Here is a 17179-nt window from a genome sequence, read left to right as displayed (position 1 = left end):
TTCTCCCTTAACCGTCTTTAATTCATCCTCTTTACACGTATAAAAATATGTAAATACAAATCTCGTGTGTGTCGTGTGGCCTGTATATTTCACTCGATGGTTGAAAATTTCTTTTACGTCCGCATAAATATCGTAACAGTACTCTCGCAGAATAGATCTTTGTTTAAAGGTGCTTATCGTAATTAATAAACCAACAGTGACGGGTGTCGCGTGGCTGGAGCTACGGAGAAGCTTTCCACGCGTTACTAACAATTCCTATCTCTATGTTGCTGAATCCGTCGAGTTGAAAGACTGCTTTATTGGCTTGGCTCTCCTTCTCATGGTTCCTAAAATATTCAACATCTCCGACACCGCTGGCGGCGCGCTTTCCGCTTCTTGTCGTCGTCTCCTCTCCTCCTCTCTCTGTTTCTGAAATGAATCATTACGTGCAGGAAATCTTATCCGCGGAAAGGACGCTTCCACAAAAATCAAACTTACGTCCGTCTGCTTGAGCGTGAATCGGCCGCCTTTTATCTGGTTAATGATATCGTCGATCGCTGGAAAAGATTTAAAGGGAGCTGGATTACTCATCAAATACTTGACACAGATTTCGTAAGCGGCCGGCGACAAATCCAAAACACAAATTACCCGGCTGTTGCGTAACCGTCGGCGTTTTCTTCGTGATTCCAAGCATGTTCTCCATGTCGGTCACCGCGTCGCGTTCCGAATTCATTTTTTCTTTCGTCAGCAGTTTGATCGACGATTGCCCGCCGTTGTTGAACATCGGCGGCGGCGGGGGTGGGGGCAGAGGGGGCGGTGGTGGCCTAGAAAGCTTCTCCTCGAGCTCACCGATCTTCGACTTCAAGCTCTGCACCAGTTCTTCCACATTTTCCACCGACTGTTCCGCCCTCTCTGCCCGCTGCGTGGCGACTTCCAACTCCGACTCTGCCAGCTTCAGCTTCTCCTCCACTATCTCGAACTCCACGTTCGACTCCTTCTCCTCGAGTTTTTCTTCGAGCATTTGTATATGGGCGGAATGGCTCTGTTGCTCCTCCTCCAACGATCTCTTCAGAGACTCTACCTCTTGGAGAACGGTTAGCAATCTTCCATTGGGGTCGTCGCCGACCTCGGCCATCAGGAGCGCGCTCTGATGAGCCAGCACGTTCCTCTCCTTCTGTACCTGCTCATGGAAACACAAGCTATTCCTCTGTTCTGCTTGAAATCAGTGAAAACTATGTACCCACCCTTTCCGCCTCGATTTTCATAATTTTCGCGTTCTCCCTCTCGCGGTCGCACTGCGCCTTCAACGCCTGCACCTCTTCAGCAACCATCTTCGTGACTTTCTCCATGTTCTCCTTGTGTACCTTCATCTCGTTTACTTTCTCCTCGTCTGAAGTGAAAGATTCGTTACAGAATAGGTGGCGAGTGAGTCAGGAGAGTATTACAAGGAATTCCGCGCTTACATTTTTGTCTGAGGGTCCTTTCTTCCTCCAACTGTGTCGTCAGATGCGTCACCTGCTCTTGGGCTTCGAACTCTTGCAGCCGGGCGGAATGCAGCTCGGTCTGCAGCCTGGCTATCTCTTTGCTCAGCTCTGAAAGTCACACCCTCTCGTGAACGATTCCTATAATCCACAGCTCGATTCTACGCCGCGACAAGAATTTCCCCGTTTACCTTTCACCGTTTCCCTCAACTGATCCAGATCTTCGAAGTTCGAGTCGACCTCGTCCGATAACTCGAGATCCACCGATCCCTCGGGATTGGTGTGCAGAAACTTCTGCGCTATGATCTGCGACCTTCTCTTCAGCTCGCGGTTCTGCCTGTACCACTGAAACCGATGTAAATTCGTGAGTAAATCGCGGACGCGATCAAAGAAGCAAAGCCAGTCTCTTCGGATCTACCTGCGAAGCCTGTTGCATGGCTTTGTGCATCGCGCCGGTCTCCACGTCGTACTGATGCTTCAGCTGCTCGTACTCCTTGCATACCGCCTCGGAAACTAAACGAAGAACGCAGTTTTTTAATAAAAATGAAAATTCCCTTGGACCGTGCCCGCTTACCTGTCCGCAACTTCTGAAGCCTCTGCTCCTTCTCCTGGACCTGAGACTGCAGCGCGTTATTTTGCCTCTGCAGCTGTTGGTTTCTCCTCTCCAGGTCGGCATGCTCCTTATTCGCTGCGATTTAGGAAACAGACATTGAATTGCAAAACGCGGCGAGCATCCCCCGAGCGATGTCCCGCACCGATCAATTCGCAATCACGCCGCGTATGCCCGCTGACTAATGAAACGTCACAGAGTTCGTTTTGCATGCAGGAGTGAATCACGACCGAATAATGGTTAAGCTGCATTACAGATGATTGGCCATGAACTACAATCCGCGCGTCAGCCGCTTCACTTTCGCTGCGTATCTTCGTCCACGCCTCTGTCTCTCGCTTTACGTAAGTCTGTCGCCCCAGCGTCTCCGATCGTTTTTGCAATAACAGATCAATAGATACCAAACGAAGGAAACGCAACATCTTTGTCAGCAATATTAGGAACACTTAAGGGGACCTGCCCGTCTAAAAGTTGATTTTTTTATTTCATTTCTCGAACGTTCAACCTTTTAGGAATACGTGTTTAAAAGGATTTGTTGAAATTCGTAAAATTCCTGAAGTTATAGGCATTTGAGTAGCGGCAAATGCATGGGTAACACCCGGCCACTCGGCGCCCACGTAAAACTTTAAACGCGTTTTTCTCGAAACAGTGTTCGCAAAACGGTGGGACCTGTATCTCCAAAAGTTATTATCCGATTCGACTGAAACTTTTTTTATTTTGAAGAATATACTTCTGGCTAGGGGAGGTACAAGAAGAAAATACAAAAATTGAAATTTTATAATTTTCAAAGGCGTTGAAAGGGTGAAAAATATAGTGAAAAGGTGATTTCAAACTTCAAGTGTCGTTATTTTCAAAGAAATGTCATTTTTATTTTTTTTCTGGTTTTCCCCCTAGCCAGAAGTATATTCTTCAAAATAAAAAAAGTTTCAGTCGAATCGGATAATAACTTTTGGAGATACAGGCCCCAACGATTTGGATGAATTTTTTGACGCCTTGACTTTAACGACTCCCCAGTGCCTTCTGCAATGATAAATTATAAAACAAAAAATATATTTCTACAATTTAAGACATCCTTAATACAATGCAAAAAGTCCCATTAAATTATACACAGTAGTTTTCCTTTAATTAATTTCTAAAGATCGCCTATTTTTTTGGGGGCTCTAGACCAGAAGGTCCCCTTAACTAAGTAATGTTTCTCCACAAAATTCACCGAACAAAGCTTATCCTCAACGTCACATTCGTCATCGATTCAGTCCCGCATGCTTCCAAGCGCGCGCGATGGACTCTGCCCTACAATTCGCTCGTCGAGCCATGCAATCGAAGAAGAACTGCGGGCAAGAGCGTTGTTCGCCCCGGCGTTTCTGAAAATTTCTCTCGTCCCATATTTACCGTGCCCCTGCATCTCGAAGCCGTTTAATCGAATTGCCACTTGGTTGATCAGGACTAATACAATCGTAATAATGTTCGGTAACGACTTTACCCGGCGTGTACAGTCGCTGTAAGCCCCCGAACTTATTCCTAATCGTTAATTACCGGCCTCGTTCTTCTGCAGCAGCAACTTCCGCCTCTTCTCCGATTCCTCGTACTTGCTCTTCCACTTGCCCTCGAGGCTGTTGCTGCGGCTCAATCTGAAGCCGCCGTGCTCGCTCGTCTTGCAGTTGACGATGCTCGAGCTGGCCAGCTTTTCTTCGGAGTTTCGCATCTCGATGCTCGACGCCGACAGATTGTTGTTTCTCGGGCGAAGCTGAACGGAAGCGTCGAGCTTCTCGAAGGACGCCCTCTGGGCGGCCACCGACACGCCCCTGGTCAGCTTCTCGAAGGACCCTCTGCGCGGCGGGGGACATCTCTCCTGGGCCTTAATCGCGCTGGGTATCCTCGGCACCGGTATGTGCGAGTGGATGACGCCGGAGGATGTCCTCGGCGGCTCCGTATTCAGGACGATGCTCAGCTCCGTCTTGTTCATCTCGCCTCTGCCAACAGAAACGGTACGCCCGCGTTAGAAATCCTCGCCGAGCCCCTCTTCGCCGGCAATCTCCGGTCTTCCATAAAGCTAAGAGAGACTGGAAGGTGCCTATTTCAGGACTAAAGTTTCCTGGGCTTTCTTGGTAGCCTCTGCACCCTCCCATCGACATTGCCCTCCGCTGGTACGAAGCAATTGAGAACCGTCTCGGTGAACGGCAAAGCCGACTCTATATTTAGGCAAGGAAGAATATTTCTATTGAAGTGTACTCGAACGGCGGAGGGTTAATAACATCGGCGTCCCCTAAAAATAATCGTATCGGCCTCACCCCCTGCGGTCCAGGCGACGTTGGAAATAGCCGCGCTGTCAAACCGCGTGTCCGTGACTAATCTCGATTCCGCGAACCGCAAAATCCTAAGCAACCGAGATAACGGCGTTTCTCGAGCCAACTCACTGGGAAATGATAAACGTTACGTCGAGCGAGCCCCGCTGGTCGCGTCGCCGCTAGCGAAGCGTCCAATCTCCCTTTGGAACGCCTAAAAAACAATAACAACAAACTCGAGACAACTAACACACCGCGGGTGTAGCCACGCAACATCGATCCAGTCGATGGAACGACGCGAGCAAAATCGATGACTCTGTCGCACTGATCGTTTGCCGTCGCCGAAGCTGCTCAGCGAATTTTAAACGCTACTGCCGAGGCTCTTGTGTCATTCCTCAATTGCTCCCTATTATCGCCACTGGCATTGTCGTCCGAGACACAGACGCGATCCAACACACACTCGACCGCGTACTTTCGAGAACTCGAGTTTGTTTACACCGAGCGATAGCGCGTGCAGGCGAGGAGAGCGCGCGGCGTGGTGATCCCAGCTAGACTAACACAAGGAGACTCGTCGCTCGCTTCGCGGGAGTCAACGAGACCTCCCGTAAACATTCCCAGGCTAATTCGTCGGAATGCATGCGTCACTGTTCCCGCGGATGATCGTTAACGGGGCCGCGGGCCACGTCGTTCCGGAAAGTCTGACATTTCGACCACTTTCACGATGAACAGTTGGATAAAGGCCAGGCTAACGGCTACGTAGCCCTAGCATTTGCCAAGGCTGCGGACAATGCATGCCCCGAGCTCCAATATCGATCATAATTGTACAGTGACTCGCAAATTTCACGTCCCCTATTCTTTCAAGGGCTAATGACGCCCTGTCGCTAACGATGTAATACACTCCAGAAGCTAATGTCTGCCGATAACTCCTGCGACATTAGTCCCTAATGGTTGGCCCTTTCAAACCTCCAACCGTATTCAGCTCTAAGTATTTCGTTACAAAAACAGTGACCCACTTCGTCACCTCCCCTTCTATCTGCGTTCCCCAAACGCGACACGCTCTCGACTCGGAGGTCCAAGAATCGTATGTGGCATTGAGACCAGAAACGGACTAACCCACATTGGAAAAAAAATCATTTTCCCTATTTTGTATGATTAGTACAGCCTATTGAAATGCATCATTGCTACTAACTCAATTTCCCCAAAAATGTATCTTACAGGGGCAGATCCCGAACCCGGAAATTAAAAAAATCTGAAACTTTGCGAATATGCAGGGGATTTCCTCCTGGTTGCAAGGGAATTTTTGTTCGCTGCCCAAATTCACTCGAAGGGGGTGAAATTAGCCCCTGAAAATTCGCCTATTTTCCGATTTTATTTTGTAACTCGCAATCTGTAAGAGGTAGGAAAAAAGTTTCAAGACAAAAGTTACTTCTTTTAATTAGGACTATCATTTGGCAACTTACAGTTCTTACAGTTATAATACAAAATCGGAAAATAGCGGGAATTTAAGGTGTCAATTTCACCCCCTTAGAGTGAATTTGGGCAGCGAACAGATATTCACAAATTCCATAATTTCTTTTAATTTTCCCGCGTCAGTTTTTGCTCCCATACGTGCTTCACGAGTACTCGAATCCCCAGATAAAGATTCAGCGTAATATCTGTTCGCGGGAACGTCGATCCCCCTTCCCCGCTGCGCGGTGGGCCAGCGGAATCGCGCGCGCCCGCACCGTTCACACTTAACAGGAATACCGCGGATTACTGGTGGCGTTTTTACCCGTTGCCGACTATTTTTAAATTCACGCTCGGCGTCGCGTGAACCCCCGCCGGCGACGTCCGTCGTCCAGGAAGAGCGAAATGGTAATTTCGAACGTGCCGTGTCATGCGAGGCGAGGCTGCAGGTCGACGGTCACGTAGATCGTTGCACTTTTCCGCTTCTACCCGCGCCGTTCGCGATCCAGTCGATCACCTTGTTCGTATCGCTTCGCCATTTACGTCGCGCGAGGAAACGCACGTCAGCCGGAGCCTTCGCCGACGGTTCTGAGCAATCCGAACCGTGCGCTCGCGACTCTCGCACGCGAAACAGCTCCGGGGGACGTTTCTCTTACTTCTGCGCCACGGTCGGCCGAGGAAACGTTGGATTTACAAGAGCGACGCGGAATCACGTGTCGCGTCGCCTCCGCGGAAAGTCTACGAAACCCTTTCACTTTTCCTGCCTCGCGCTGGCGGATGTCTCGCGCTGTCAAACGTAGCCGTTGCACCGTTGCTCTCGCCCAGCGCGATTTTCCGCGTTCCCCTTTCGCGGCGGGCAGCGTGCCGGCCCGCGTTTGTCCTTCTCGAACGGCACAGAGTGGAGAGGAAACGCGGGCGACAGGAGGAAAAGGATCGAGAAACCGTGGAAACTTACGATTCCCTGCTAATGCTAGCAGCGGCGCGTTAAGCGGACTCTGCGCGCCGAGAGGTCACTGCATTTTCAGAAACTCTTGATCGGATCGTTGGAGACGGATCGCGGAGAGCTTCTCGCTGGTCGAGCACGAGCAACGCTCGGACGGATTAATGGTCGGGGGAAGGAAAGAAGATGCGCGTTCTCCGACGTTCGCGCGCATACTGCTCGCTGTCGGCTGGCCGTAATGTCGCGTTATCTGAGGAGGTCTCAGACGGGGCTCGAAACAGCCCGAGAGTGCGTGCCCTTCCTTTAATGAAAGCCGTCTCGCGTGTGTGCGGGCTCGTATGGGCGCAAGGTTTCCTCATTGTCCGCGAAAAATGCCACCGCCCGCGCCACGGTCGTTCTTTTGTTTACGCGCGATCTCCAACGGACATTTGGAAGGAGACGCTTTTCGCCAAGCCGCCAATTAATTCGTACCGCAGCTGATCTTTCGGCTCTTTTTCTCCAGCCAATCCCCCCGGGCGAGCTGCAACGAAGTTTTTGTTAGATCTCCGCGCAGCGAGATGGTATTCTTGCGAGCTGAATGCTCGCGATACGATAATAAGAGTCGAAGGAAAAGGCTGTTTAACTTTAAGCCCATTGAAAATGATAGGGGAGACCGGGATAGTTGACTAACGAGGTTAGTTGACTAAGTTCTTTTAATTGTTGTATTATGTTGTAAATTATGCTGCGATTCGCGATATTAAAGCTTATGGATGACCTGCTTGCCATTTAATGTGTCACCGTGGCAAAAACTTGCGGGTTCTATCGGTGAGAATGAAAAGTCTGGAAAAATATTTTTGTTTCGACTATTTATGAATTTTTGTTCACTAGGTATTGCTTGATGAGTTTTCATGAATATTTTGTGGAAACGCGATACATTCGCTATAATTTGGGGTATTTTATTCTATCCGGTGCGTGGAGGATTTGTACGTACGACCCTTAACACGTTGACAGTGTCGGACGGGGTTACTTGGCTAAGCATAGGAATACTACTAAAAATTGCACTTTTTGTCCTGAAGATGCAGTCGAGGCAAGGAGTTTGGCTGATCAAATCCACTTCCCCCACCACAAATCCCTCCAAACTCACCCCTACCAGTTTTACACCCCATCCTCCCTTCAAACTCTCAGGCCTTCCAAATAGACCATAACAAACAAGTAGAAAATAATTACAGTATCTAACTCCATGATACTTAATAAAAAAAATAACAGTGTGAAGGAGTGAAAAAAAAAATTGTTGGTCGTAGGATATATATGTACGCCTTTCGTATACTATATTGATGGAACTGTGACAGCGTATATACACTCCTTTCGCAGGCAAAGGGTTAACCCTCGGTTGTCACACCTACTTTTTGGAACGTCGTTGTCACACCGGGTCAATTTGTCCCTGCCAATTTCCAATCAGTTGTTATTTAAAAACTATTTGTTAAATTAAGTCTTAAAAATTCTGAGATAAAGTTTGAACATTGTAGAATATATGCCCACCGTTGAAAGTTGACATTTAAAGTGTCATCGTGCTTAAAAAAAAAATTTGAAGCAATCAGAGTTCCGATAAAAAGTTTTTTACTTAAAAAATTGCAGGGTAAATTTGACCCAGAGTGCCAACCGAGGGTTAAAGCTGAAAAGTAAATGTCAAGTCAACTAACCCCATCATATTTGTCAACTAACCCCACACCCGGGGGTTTGTTGACTTGTTTCTCTCACTACTCTAAATATAATAAAAACTACGACCTATACTGAATTAAAACAATTTTAAAAATAAAGCCTGTATACCTAATGAAATTTCTAAACTTTTGGTGCGCGACAAGTCAACAAAATACCAATGGTCTATTTATAAAAATTAGAACTGTTAAAAATTAGTCAACCAGCCCCGGTCTCACCTACTCGTTACCCTCTCAGGGTCTTTGAGGTTCGATGGGAAGAAAGCGAGGAAGTAAGTACGAGTTCCGTTAAAGAGCAGTGTAGGCGCTTAACTGCGGTAGCCCGTAATATTTCCCGTCCGCGAAGTTGCAACAAAGACAGCTGTTCTCTGTTACCCCCATTGTGCAATTCAGGAGACTGAAGAGCCGTTGTCCGACGTTATTGGCCATTTCTTGCGGCGTGCACCGCCGGATTCGCTTTAATGGCACGTTATCACCGGGTTTATCAGTCGCGAAAGACACTTGAGAATGTGTGCCGTTGCATTTCACGAAACCGTGCGTGCGCCCGGAGCGGAGAATTTCCTCGGAAGAGCGTGTAGCCCGCGCGCGGGTACGCGGTAGCGATCGGCGCGCAACGTTGCCTAACCGAGCCCGCTCGCTGCGATTCGGCGATCGTTATCAACGTTGACAAACACGAGATGTGTGTCTTATACATTCCGCGCGCATTTCGTGCGCGGCAACTAAAGCCGCGTATTCACCTGCGCATTCGCCCAAGCGCGCATTCGGGTCCGAACAATACTGTTAGAATATAATGTTTATTTATTTAAGAAAATAAAAGTTACACAGTCGATCGTCAGTATAATAATAATAAGAACTGTATAAAACTTAAACTAAAAGTAATAGAAAGAATAGTCTTTAGCGCGATACAAGTTAACCGTTCGGAGGGTTTTCTCGGACTGAGAAGCGCAGGGGTCGAGAAGACCGTTTTCCCCTCTTTTGGGTCTCCTGTAGCGAAAGAAAGGTAAACTCACAAGTCACCGGGTCCCCAAAGTCCCTGACACTCCAACTCCAGGAACAGAGTCCATCGTTGTACACGTTCCAACAAATACCATGAAATGGACGCCGCAAATTTCACTCAACCCCGAACGCGCGCCGAGCTCCGAACGGGCAAAAAATCGGTGCGCGCTGAATGCACATTCGGGGCGAATGCGCAGGTGAATACGCGGCTTAAGACGGGTGTGCCGATTTAATCGAGGAATCTTTAATCACCGGCTGTCCAAGGTTGAAGTTCCCGTATTGCTAACCAGCTCCTAATCCAGAATTCACGCCCGATTCTTCGGTCCCCACTTAATGGGCCAGCGATACGAATGGATGCGGATGCTACGCGAGCAGCCGCCAACGGGCTTGCTAGTTAGGTGGGTCAATGGTTGCGTTCCCGTCGAGGAGCGATGTGCCGATCTCTCTAATCCCCCCGACGCGATTGTTTCCTTGTTTTTCTCTGTCACGCAGCTGCGCACACATTCGCGAAAAAAGACTGGGCAAACGTAGATATGCCAGCGTCTGCGTGTGCACGGGAACTTGAGTCATGATTTCTGAATAATCGGCGAAGCCAGCCTTTGTCCACGGTTCGGTTGCTACGGAAGCACGATGACGCCTCTGGCCGTTCGCACGAACCGTAGATACAGTGGGCCCGAGTTGTAGGTTCGGTCCCGCGAGGGCCAGGCCCGCGCACGTTCCTTCCCATCACCGACGGTAATAAAACCGAGCCGATCAACCCCCGTCTCGGCGACTCGCTCTAATCTCGCGGGCATTTCCGCGCGAAGGCCGCGAACGCTTCTACTTAAAAGTCGCCTTACGTTATAACGTGCATTCTCGTACCTAAAATGTTAAACGGCGACCGGCTGCGAGGTAGCTTTCCATTCCTCCGAGCACGCCCGCTGATCGGTAACTGCGCAGCGGCGAGGATCTACCGCGCAGGCACCGACGCGATTCAAAATCCAGCTTTCTCCTCGGCAAACATCGGGGACAATATTTCCGCGGAGAGCGAATATTTTTCCGGCCCAACGCCGCGCGTAACGCGGCCCTGTTGACGCGAGACGGCCCCGCTCCGTCGAGCGTCCACCTCGTTCGAGCTTCGCTCTCGAAGGAGTTGCCGGTATTCCGTTGAATGGTAAACAACTCGATCCGTCCGCCCGTACGTTAAATCACGGCGGAGCACGTAAACTTACCGCGACGCTTTCTATAGGTATCTATCGGATTTATTCACGCACGCGTTACGGGAATTGCGGAGGAGAGCGCGTTTGGCCGAGCGCGCGGTTCAAACTCCCGTCCGGCGGCATCATTAAACAGCTTTATTGTCTAGAATTATTCCCCCTACTCCCGTCATAACTAAGGAGACCGTGAGTCACGTTCATTAAGTATGTAACGGGTGGCGGTAGGGCTCGCGGGAACTGGAAATAAGATAAAGGGGGCAGGATTTAAGATTTCGCCGCGGAGGATTCGATTACACACCAGCGAGCCTCCTCCGGTTTCGCTCGTCCTCCATTCTTTCTCCCGTTAAACCTACGAGGACTATTTCCCCTCTCGCATCTGCGTGTCCCTTCGTTCCCTATTTTATGCGCCCAATCGATACGTATTTCAAGCGTAAATTGCCGAACGCCGGAGCGATTTTGTTTCGCCGCGTTTTACACGGGAATAAACATCCCAGATAACGGTAGAAAATCTTGGTGGGGAGGGGGGAGGGGGGGAGGGCCGCGAGGCCATGGCCGAGGCAGATCTTAATTCAAGATCGCCCCGACATTGTCATGCCTCTGATGGATCTCGTTAAGCAAATTCGATGCAGAACGGCGTCTCGTTATTTGTAGGTCAAGCGCGTGGCATTGGCATTATTAATTGCAATCATATTCGTGTATATGTAATCGCCATTATCTCACGCGTCAAGCTGATTTCGCCGAGATTATACGGGTCAGTTAATATCGCGACAATACAGCATTGTAAAGGCTGAAGTAATAAGCAAGCAGTCACGAATCCGTAAGTATAATTGATCTGCGCGATGCGAGAGGTCGTCGGGAATCAGTTAGGGAATATTCCCATCGGATCCTTTCCAACGTTCCGGCGTTTAAATATTCAATTAGGTAACAGAAATGCCCGTTGCTGGCTTCGGAATCTTCCGAGAACACTTCTGGCCAATATTTCCATTAAATAATCGAACGCGAAGACGCAAAGTAGCCGTTAAAAGTTGAAATTCATCTTAGAAAGCGTGCTTCACTTTGCGGCTGCAGCAGTTGCCCAGACTGCTTCGTGATAGCGTTTATCACTATACAACAGCGAGAACAGTCTGCTATTTCTGTCAATGAAACTGTGATAAAGGAAAGGAGCTCGTATCCCTCTCGTTCCGCGAACAATCATTTAGGGAGCATCAAGTTATTCCTTAATGACGATGGGGTAATTAACGAGGTTAATGTAAATCGTTAGCTTAAGAAGAGTCGAAAGTACGCCGTTTTTATACCAGTGCCGACATCCAGTGAAAGGAACGATTAAATCGCGTTAGAAATAGACGAGGGCCTTTCCCAGTAAACAGAAGTAATAACGAAGTGATACAATCTTGATGTTCTACTGCACTGACAATCATGACGCGACTAAGAGGCAGAGCCTCTTTAATGGTCATCATAATGATCAGCTTCGTTCTGTTAATTGTTATTTATCACATCCTCAGCAACGAGGTAGAGGACATGTCGTCCAATAAACTGAATCCACGATTGAAAATCGCGGAGGTCTACCCGCTGAGCGATCTCACCGACAATCCTCGCAGCATCGCCAAGAAGCAACAGATAGAGGCCCAGATGCTGGGGAAATTGAAAAGCGGCGGAGGGAAGTTCTTCGGCGACCTAAATTACGGTAGGTCGTACACAGACGCCATTCCCCTCTTCAAAGGCCATAAAATAGTACATCTAGATTTAAAGGGTGCCCCTCCGAAACCGACGTATTATAAGTACCTGTTACATTTGCTCAAAAGATTAGGCGCCACTGGTATACTTATAGAGTACGAGGACATGTTTCCTTTCGAAGGGAAGCTCGAAAACGTCAGCGCCGGCAATTGCTACGCTAAGAAGGATATCGCGAATATCCAGGAGATAGCCAATGACAATAAGCTAGCGATCATACCGCTGGTGCAAACCTTCGGTCACATGGAATTTATCCTGAAGTTAGATAGATACAAAGACTACAGAGAGGCGCCGCGTTACCCTCAAGCCGTGTGCCCCACCTATAACAGCACTCTTCCGTTGATTTACGAGATGATAGACCAGGTGATGGCTGCGCATCCCGATGCCAAGCATTTGCACATAGGGGCGGACGAAGTCTATCAAATAGGAGAGTGTTCTAGGTGCTTGGACGTAATGGTTAAAAGACAGTGGGGAAAGAAGCAACTGTTCTTGGATCACGTCTCTAAAGTAGCGAGATACGTCAAAGACAAGTATCCGGAGCTGACGATTCTAATGTGGGACGACGAGTTCAGAGAGATCTCTCCCCAGGAAATAATAGACAGAGGTCTACATTTGATGGTGGAGCCAGTCGTTTGGAAGTACACCACCGATCCTGGGGCTTCTTTAACCGATCAGTTGTGGGAGAGTTACGCAGCGGTTTGGAAGGATATCTGGGTCGCTACAGCTTTCAAGGGTGCTACTGCGCCGGATAGATATTACACAGATGTCTCGTATCATATGGAGAATCATCAGCGATGGTTAGAAATTATCAATAGATACTCCTCCCAGATTGCGTTCAAGGGGGTGATCTTAACGGGCTGGCAAAGATATGATCACTTTAGCGTACTTTGCGAGCTCTTGCCCGCTGCCATGCCGTCGCTAGCTGTAAACCTGGCCATTCTACAAGCTCCGGATTTAAGCGGAGCCCCCGTAGACGTACTCGCCCCCGTTTTGCAAGCGTTAAAGTGTGAGAGTATAATTTCTTTGAGCATCCCGGAACCTCAGTACGGCTGGACCAAATGTACTTACCATGGCGTGTCGATCTACGCTGCGATTCTGCGACTCTTTTCCTTGACTCAAGAAGTCAGTAAAATGGAGCAGGATAATACGTTCAAGGGATGGTTGAAGCCGTACAATTTAAAGTATTCTTTCTCGAGCCCTAGTCACGTGGAGCGAGCGGTCACGGAGCTAGACAGACACAGAGTGGAGTTACTGTACATTGAAAAGGAAATACGATCGTCTATGGAAGACATATACGACAATTATACCATACAGGAGTGGGTGGAGACGAATATCACCCCTTTGAGCGATAAACTTATCCAGCTGTGGATGGCCAAAGAGAAAATTCTAGAGAAGGACGTATGGCCACGGAGACCGTTACGAAAATCTGACTTATAGTGAGGCCAACGTTGATACTCACAGATGGATAGCTGCCACAAAAATTAATAAGAGACTGAAGACCATACTAGGATAAATAAGGAAACAGCGCGTCGAGATATTTCGAATCCCCTGCTCTCTAAACGAATGAATTAATTCGATGGTGTATAAAAATTGGCTGAAACTATAATTTTCCACCTCGTACGTTTAATGTATAGAGACTCTATATCTTGATTCAAACGAGCGATCAATATCGCATTGATCGCACCGTCCGTAAATTATTCTCGTTCACTCCATCTGGAACGACGAAGTTTTTCAAGGCGTTTCATCGACGCCTGAACAAAAAATTATGGGTAACTCGAGCTCTCGAAGCTTTCAATCAGCACTTCTGGGTAACGAGTTTAAATTTCAAGTTTGTATATATCAAGCACAGAGAATCACCCCTCTCGTCCCACGAAGTGCTCGTTCCGGGATTGATCTTAAAGCTGATTGACTGTAGCGTCGATAGCGTCGTTCAAAGAAATTACTTATCTACCGTTTTATCGATCCCTGACTCTGATTCCTAGACAATGAAAGATGCCAACTAATTTATTTGCTATTTATTAACACTTTTATCCCTTCAATGCTTCCAGTTCGCATCGCTCCGAGAATACGCACACACTGCGGTATCACTCGTCTCCTCTTGTTAACTGTTCACAATGTTCTCCCGTTAAATGCGTTTTGTTTGATGTTTTTTGTGTTATGTTTTTCGTATATGTAGCATCTGCATGAATAGTGCCATTAACAAATAGATATAAAGATTGTCTATGTAACAGCAACAAGCCCGACGCGTGAGCGGTCCGCCGGTTTCGAAACGAGGGACGAACAGTTCTCCTTTTACCTGTTAAGTTCCAACCGATCTGTTGCGATAGTTATAGCCCGCCGCGTCTTAATAAATATACCTTGCTGCTGAACAATCCATTTACCATAAGTATTTCTAACATCACCGAAGTCTAACACCAGTTCGCTGCATGCAGTTCGATCTAGGATCCTCGTATATGTACATTATTACATGTATGACGTCGCTATTATTAATGTAAAACTATTTTTAACGTTGTTACGTCGATCCGTATTAACAATTATTACCGCAAGTAGCGAGATTCTATCAATAAATAAATCTGTTTCTAAATCTACTGCGAAGACACTACTGGTTATTGCATTGGCCCCTCAAAACACACAGGTGAACTTTCAGGTAACGGCTTTGGAAAAATATTCGATTGGACATCGTATGTACAGCTCTTTCATCATCAACGCCGCGTAACTTCTACTACGCCGTGTAGAACTTGCTACCTTTTGTGCGCGAAAATAATTTATACCGCAACGATCCGACAACCCCGCGCGAGGATTTCTCATACTCTCACTGGAGAACGCACACCGCCGACTTGGACGACGGCAAATGGGGGTGGAACGGGATCTGGCTGTGCTTTTTATTGGGTATTCTTTTCACGACCCTGTGCACCGTGCTCATATCGACCGTGTCGCCTATTTCCGCGACGATTATCGGCCTGTGGAAGTCCTGGTCGGTTTTCGTTAGCCGGACGCCCAAGGTTTGCGCCGCCAGCGTCACTATGCACAGAGATACCTGCAATTCAAACGTTCCTTCAGCATTAATACAGGACTCGACTCGGTTGCTCGAAGAGCACTTTACCCCCTCGCCGGTTCGCGCAGACACGTCGTGGTAGGGAAGTCCATTCTCCGCGGCGAACTTGTGGCTCCGATCCCTCTTCACCGATCTTTGGTGCTCCATGTCGCATTTGTTCCCGACCACGGCGAACACCGGTGGCTCTTCGTCATCGTTGCTCAGCTTCCTGATCTTCTCTATCCATTCCTCCAGGACGTCGAAGCTGAAGTTGTTGGTAACGTCGTACACTAACAGAATGATCTGAAAACCGCACCTTCGTGAGATCGCTGCGCGCCCAATCCCGACCAGGGTACTCCCTTTCTCTTCTTACGTGAGCACCAAAGACGTATTTGTCCAGCATGCTACCGTGAAGCGCGAGGCCGCCGACGTCCCACAGATGCACGTTCACGTTTTTGTAACAACCGACGCCGATGTTCTTCAGGAAGAAGTCGATTCCGGACGTCGGGGTGTACTGCCTAGTGAATTCGTTGTTGCAGAACTTCTGGGCGATGCTCGTCTAAAGGGGGACCCTTGAATTTCAGTTATCGAGAATGGCTGCTCGACTAGCAGGGAAATTGCATTTCTCTCGCGTCAAAGATGGAATTTAGTTGAAAATTAATTAAGAAACTAGTTGCTCGTCTATCCCGCTTTTGAGTCTCCCACATAGGTACGTTCACGCATAATCAAGAATGCAGGAATTTTGAAAGTATTTCATCAGAGATTTCTTGAAATTCTCGTCTCAATTGTTTGTTACTTGTTCAGAAGTAAAATCGTAGGGTAGAGTTCCCACGTCGATCGAAACTCGCGTGTCACGTCCCTCCCCTAATTAATAGTGCAAGTGGCTCGAGGCGATCTATGAAGCAGCTGTGTTGTTAATTAAAGAGTAAGAGACCTCTGACTGGGGAAGGTATTAGTGACACATACGAATTAACTTCTGTCACGAATATGCAATCTCACCTGAACCGTATGGTCCGCAATTACAAAGAGTTTAATATCGCTCTAAGAAATAAGAAGCCCAAGAAGAAACCAAGTAAATTCCAGCGAGAATTCGACGGTCGACGGCGCCCGTACAGGGGCATCTAAAACTGTGACACTGACCACTTCGCACGAAAGAAATAAATCGATACGTTGCTTGGTTCTTCAAGGCTCGCTCAACTCAAAAGAAAAGTTTGACCGGTCTCGAGGTTTCAACGCAGAGTCTCCAACACCTATCGAGAATTCCTACTCAAGTGGACACTTAGATAAATGCAGAAGAACGCAGGAGAAAGAGGAAGGCACGCAACTGCGACAGTAGAGGCGCACTTTCGTCGAGGCACTTGGAAACTCACTTTGCCAGATCCGGAGTCACCGACGAGGACGATTTTCAGCTTCTTCGCGGACAGGTCCTCCTCGGCGTCAGACATTAGGGAAGCTCGGGACGGGAGGAACGGAGAGGGAGAGGCTCGTCGATGGTTTCGGGAGTCATGCGAAAAGTTGCGGCGTCCACGGCGGTTCTGCGTCGACTATAATGGAGCATATAAACCAAGGGTCTGGCATGTGGCTGGAGAGGATGAAATCGAGCGAATCGACCGACCGGGCCGTGGCCAGTGCGACGTCGTCGTCGACGTCGTCCACACAGGTGCATGAATAAATTAGCGAATAATCGATATCGCCGGCAACGCCATTGTGCGTGGCCGTCTTGTCAATATCGGCGGTGGGAAAGTTCCCCCGGCGTGGATTAATTATGACGGCCGCCAGCCAGGTGCTAGACC

At 48.4% G+C, this 17179-nt stretch overlaps 3 protein-coding genes across 5 annotated transcripts; 1 reads left to right on the top strand and 2 right to left on the bottom strand.

The window, feature by feature from the left end:
* LOC143368718 (uncharacterized) lies at positions 1-6234 on the bottom strand. Of its 2 annotated transcripts, none has more exons than XM_076811731.1 (10): positions 6121-6234; positions 3601-4037; positions 2035-2148; positions 1879-1973; positions 1652-1805; positions 1443-1571; positions 1224-1369; positions 628-1159; positions 478-557; positions 1-408 (listed from the first exon to the last, which is right to left on the bottom strand). In XM_076811731.1, the coding sequence occupies exons 1-10, from the start codon at positions 6225-6227 to the stop codon at positions 262-264; spliced, it is 1941 nt and encodes a 646-aa protein (XP_076667846.1). In that variant the 5' UTR covers positions 6228-6234; the 3' UTR covers positions 1-261. The 2 variants fall into 2 exon arrangements, with proteins under 2 accessions (XP_076667846.1, XP_076667847.1); XM_076811732.1 differs by having other exon boundaries at positions 478-536.
* Positions 6235-11489: 5255 nt separating this feature from the next.
* Positions 11490-14949, top strand: LOC143368713 (hexosaminidase D). Its single transcript, XM_076811720.1, has one exon. The coding sequence runs from the start codon at positions 12038-12040 to the stop codon at positions 13787-13789; it is 1752 nt and encodes a 583-aa protein (XP_076667835.1). The 5' UTR covers positions 11490-12037; the 3' UTR covers positions 13790-14949.
* Positions 14950-15083: 134 nt separating this feature from the next.
* On the bottom strand, positions 15084-17047 carry LOC143368715 (ras-related protein Rab-28). 2 transcript variants are annotated; one of them, XM_076811728.1, is made up of 4 exons: positions 16757-17047; positions 15760-15945; positions 15456-15689; positions 15084-15389 (listed from the first exon to the last, which is right to left on the bottom strand). In XM_076811728.1, exons 1-4 carry the CDS (start codon positions 16829-16831, stop codon positions 15165-15167), a joined length of 720 nt encoding a protein of 239 aa, XP_076667843.1. In that variant the 5' UTR covers positions 16832-17047; the 3' UTR covers positions 15084-15164. The 2 variants fall into 2 exon arrangements, with proteins under 2 accessions (XP_076667843.1, XP_076667841.1); XM_076811726.1 differs by having other exon boundaries at positions 15084-15689.
* Between the last annotated feature and the right edge of the window lie 132 nt (positions 17048-17179).

Source organism: Andrena cerasifolii, chromosome 5 (genome assembly GCF_050908995.1).
Source record: "Andrena cerasifolii isolate SP2316 chromosome 5, iyAndCera1_principal, whole genome shotgun sequence".
Classification (NCBI taxonomy): domain Eukaryota; kingdom Metazoa; phylum Arthropoda; class Insecta; order Hymenoptera; family Andrenidae; genus Andrena; species Andrena cerasifolii.
Note: the sequence above shows the minus strand (reverse complement) of the source record. Positions and strands in the feature narration are given on the sequence as shown.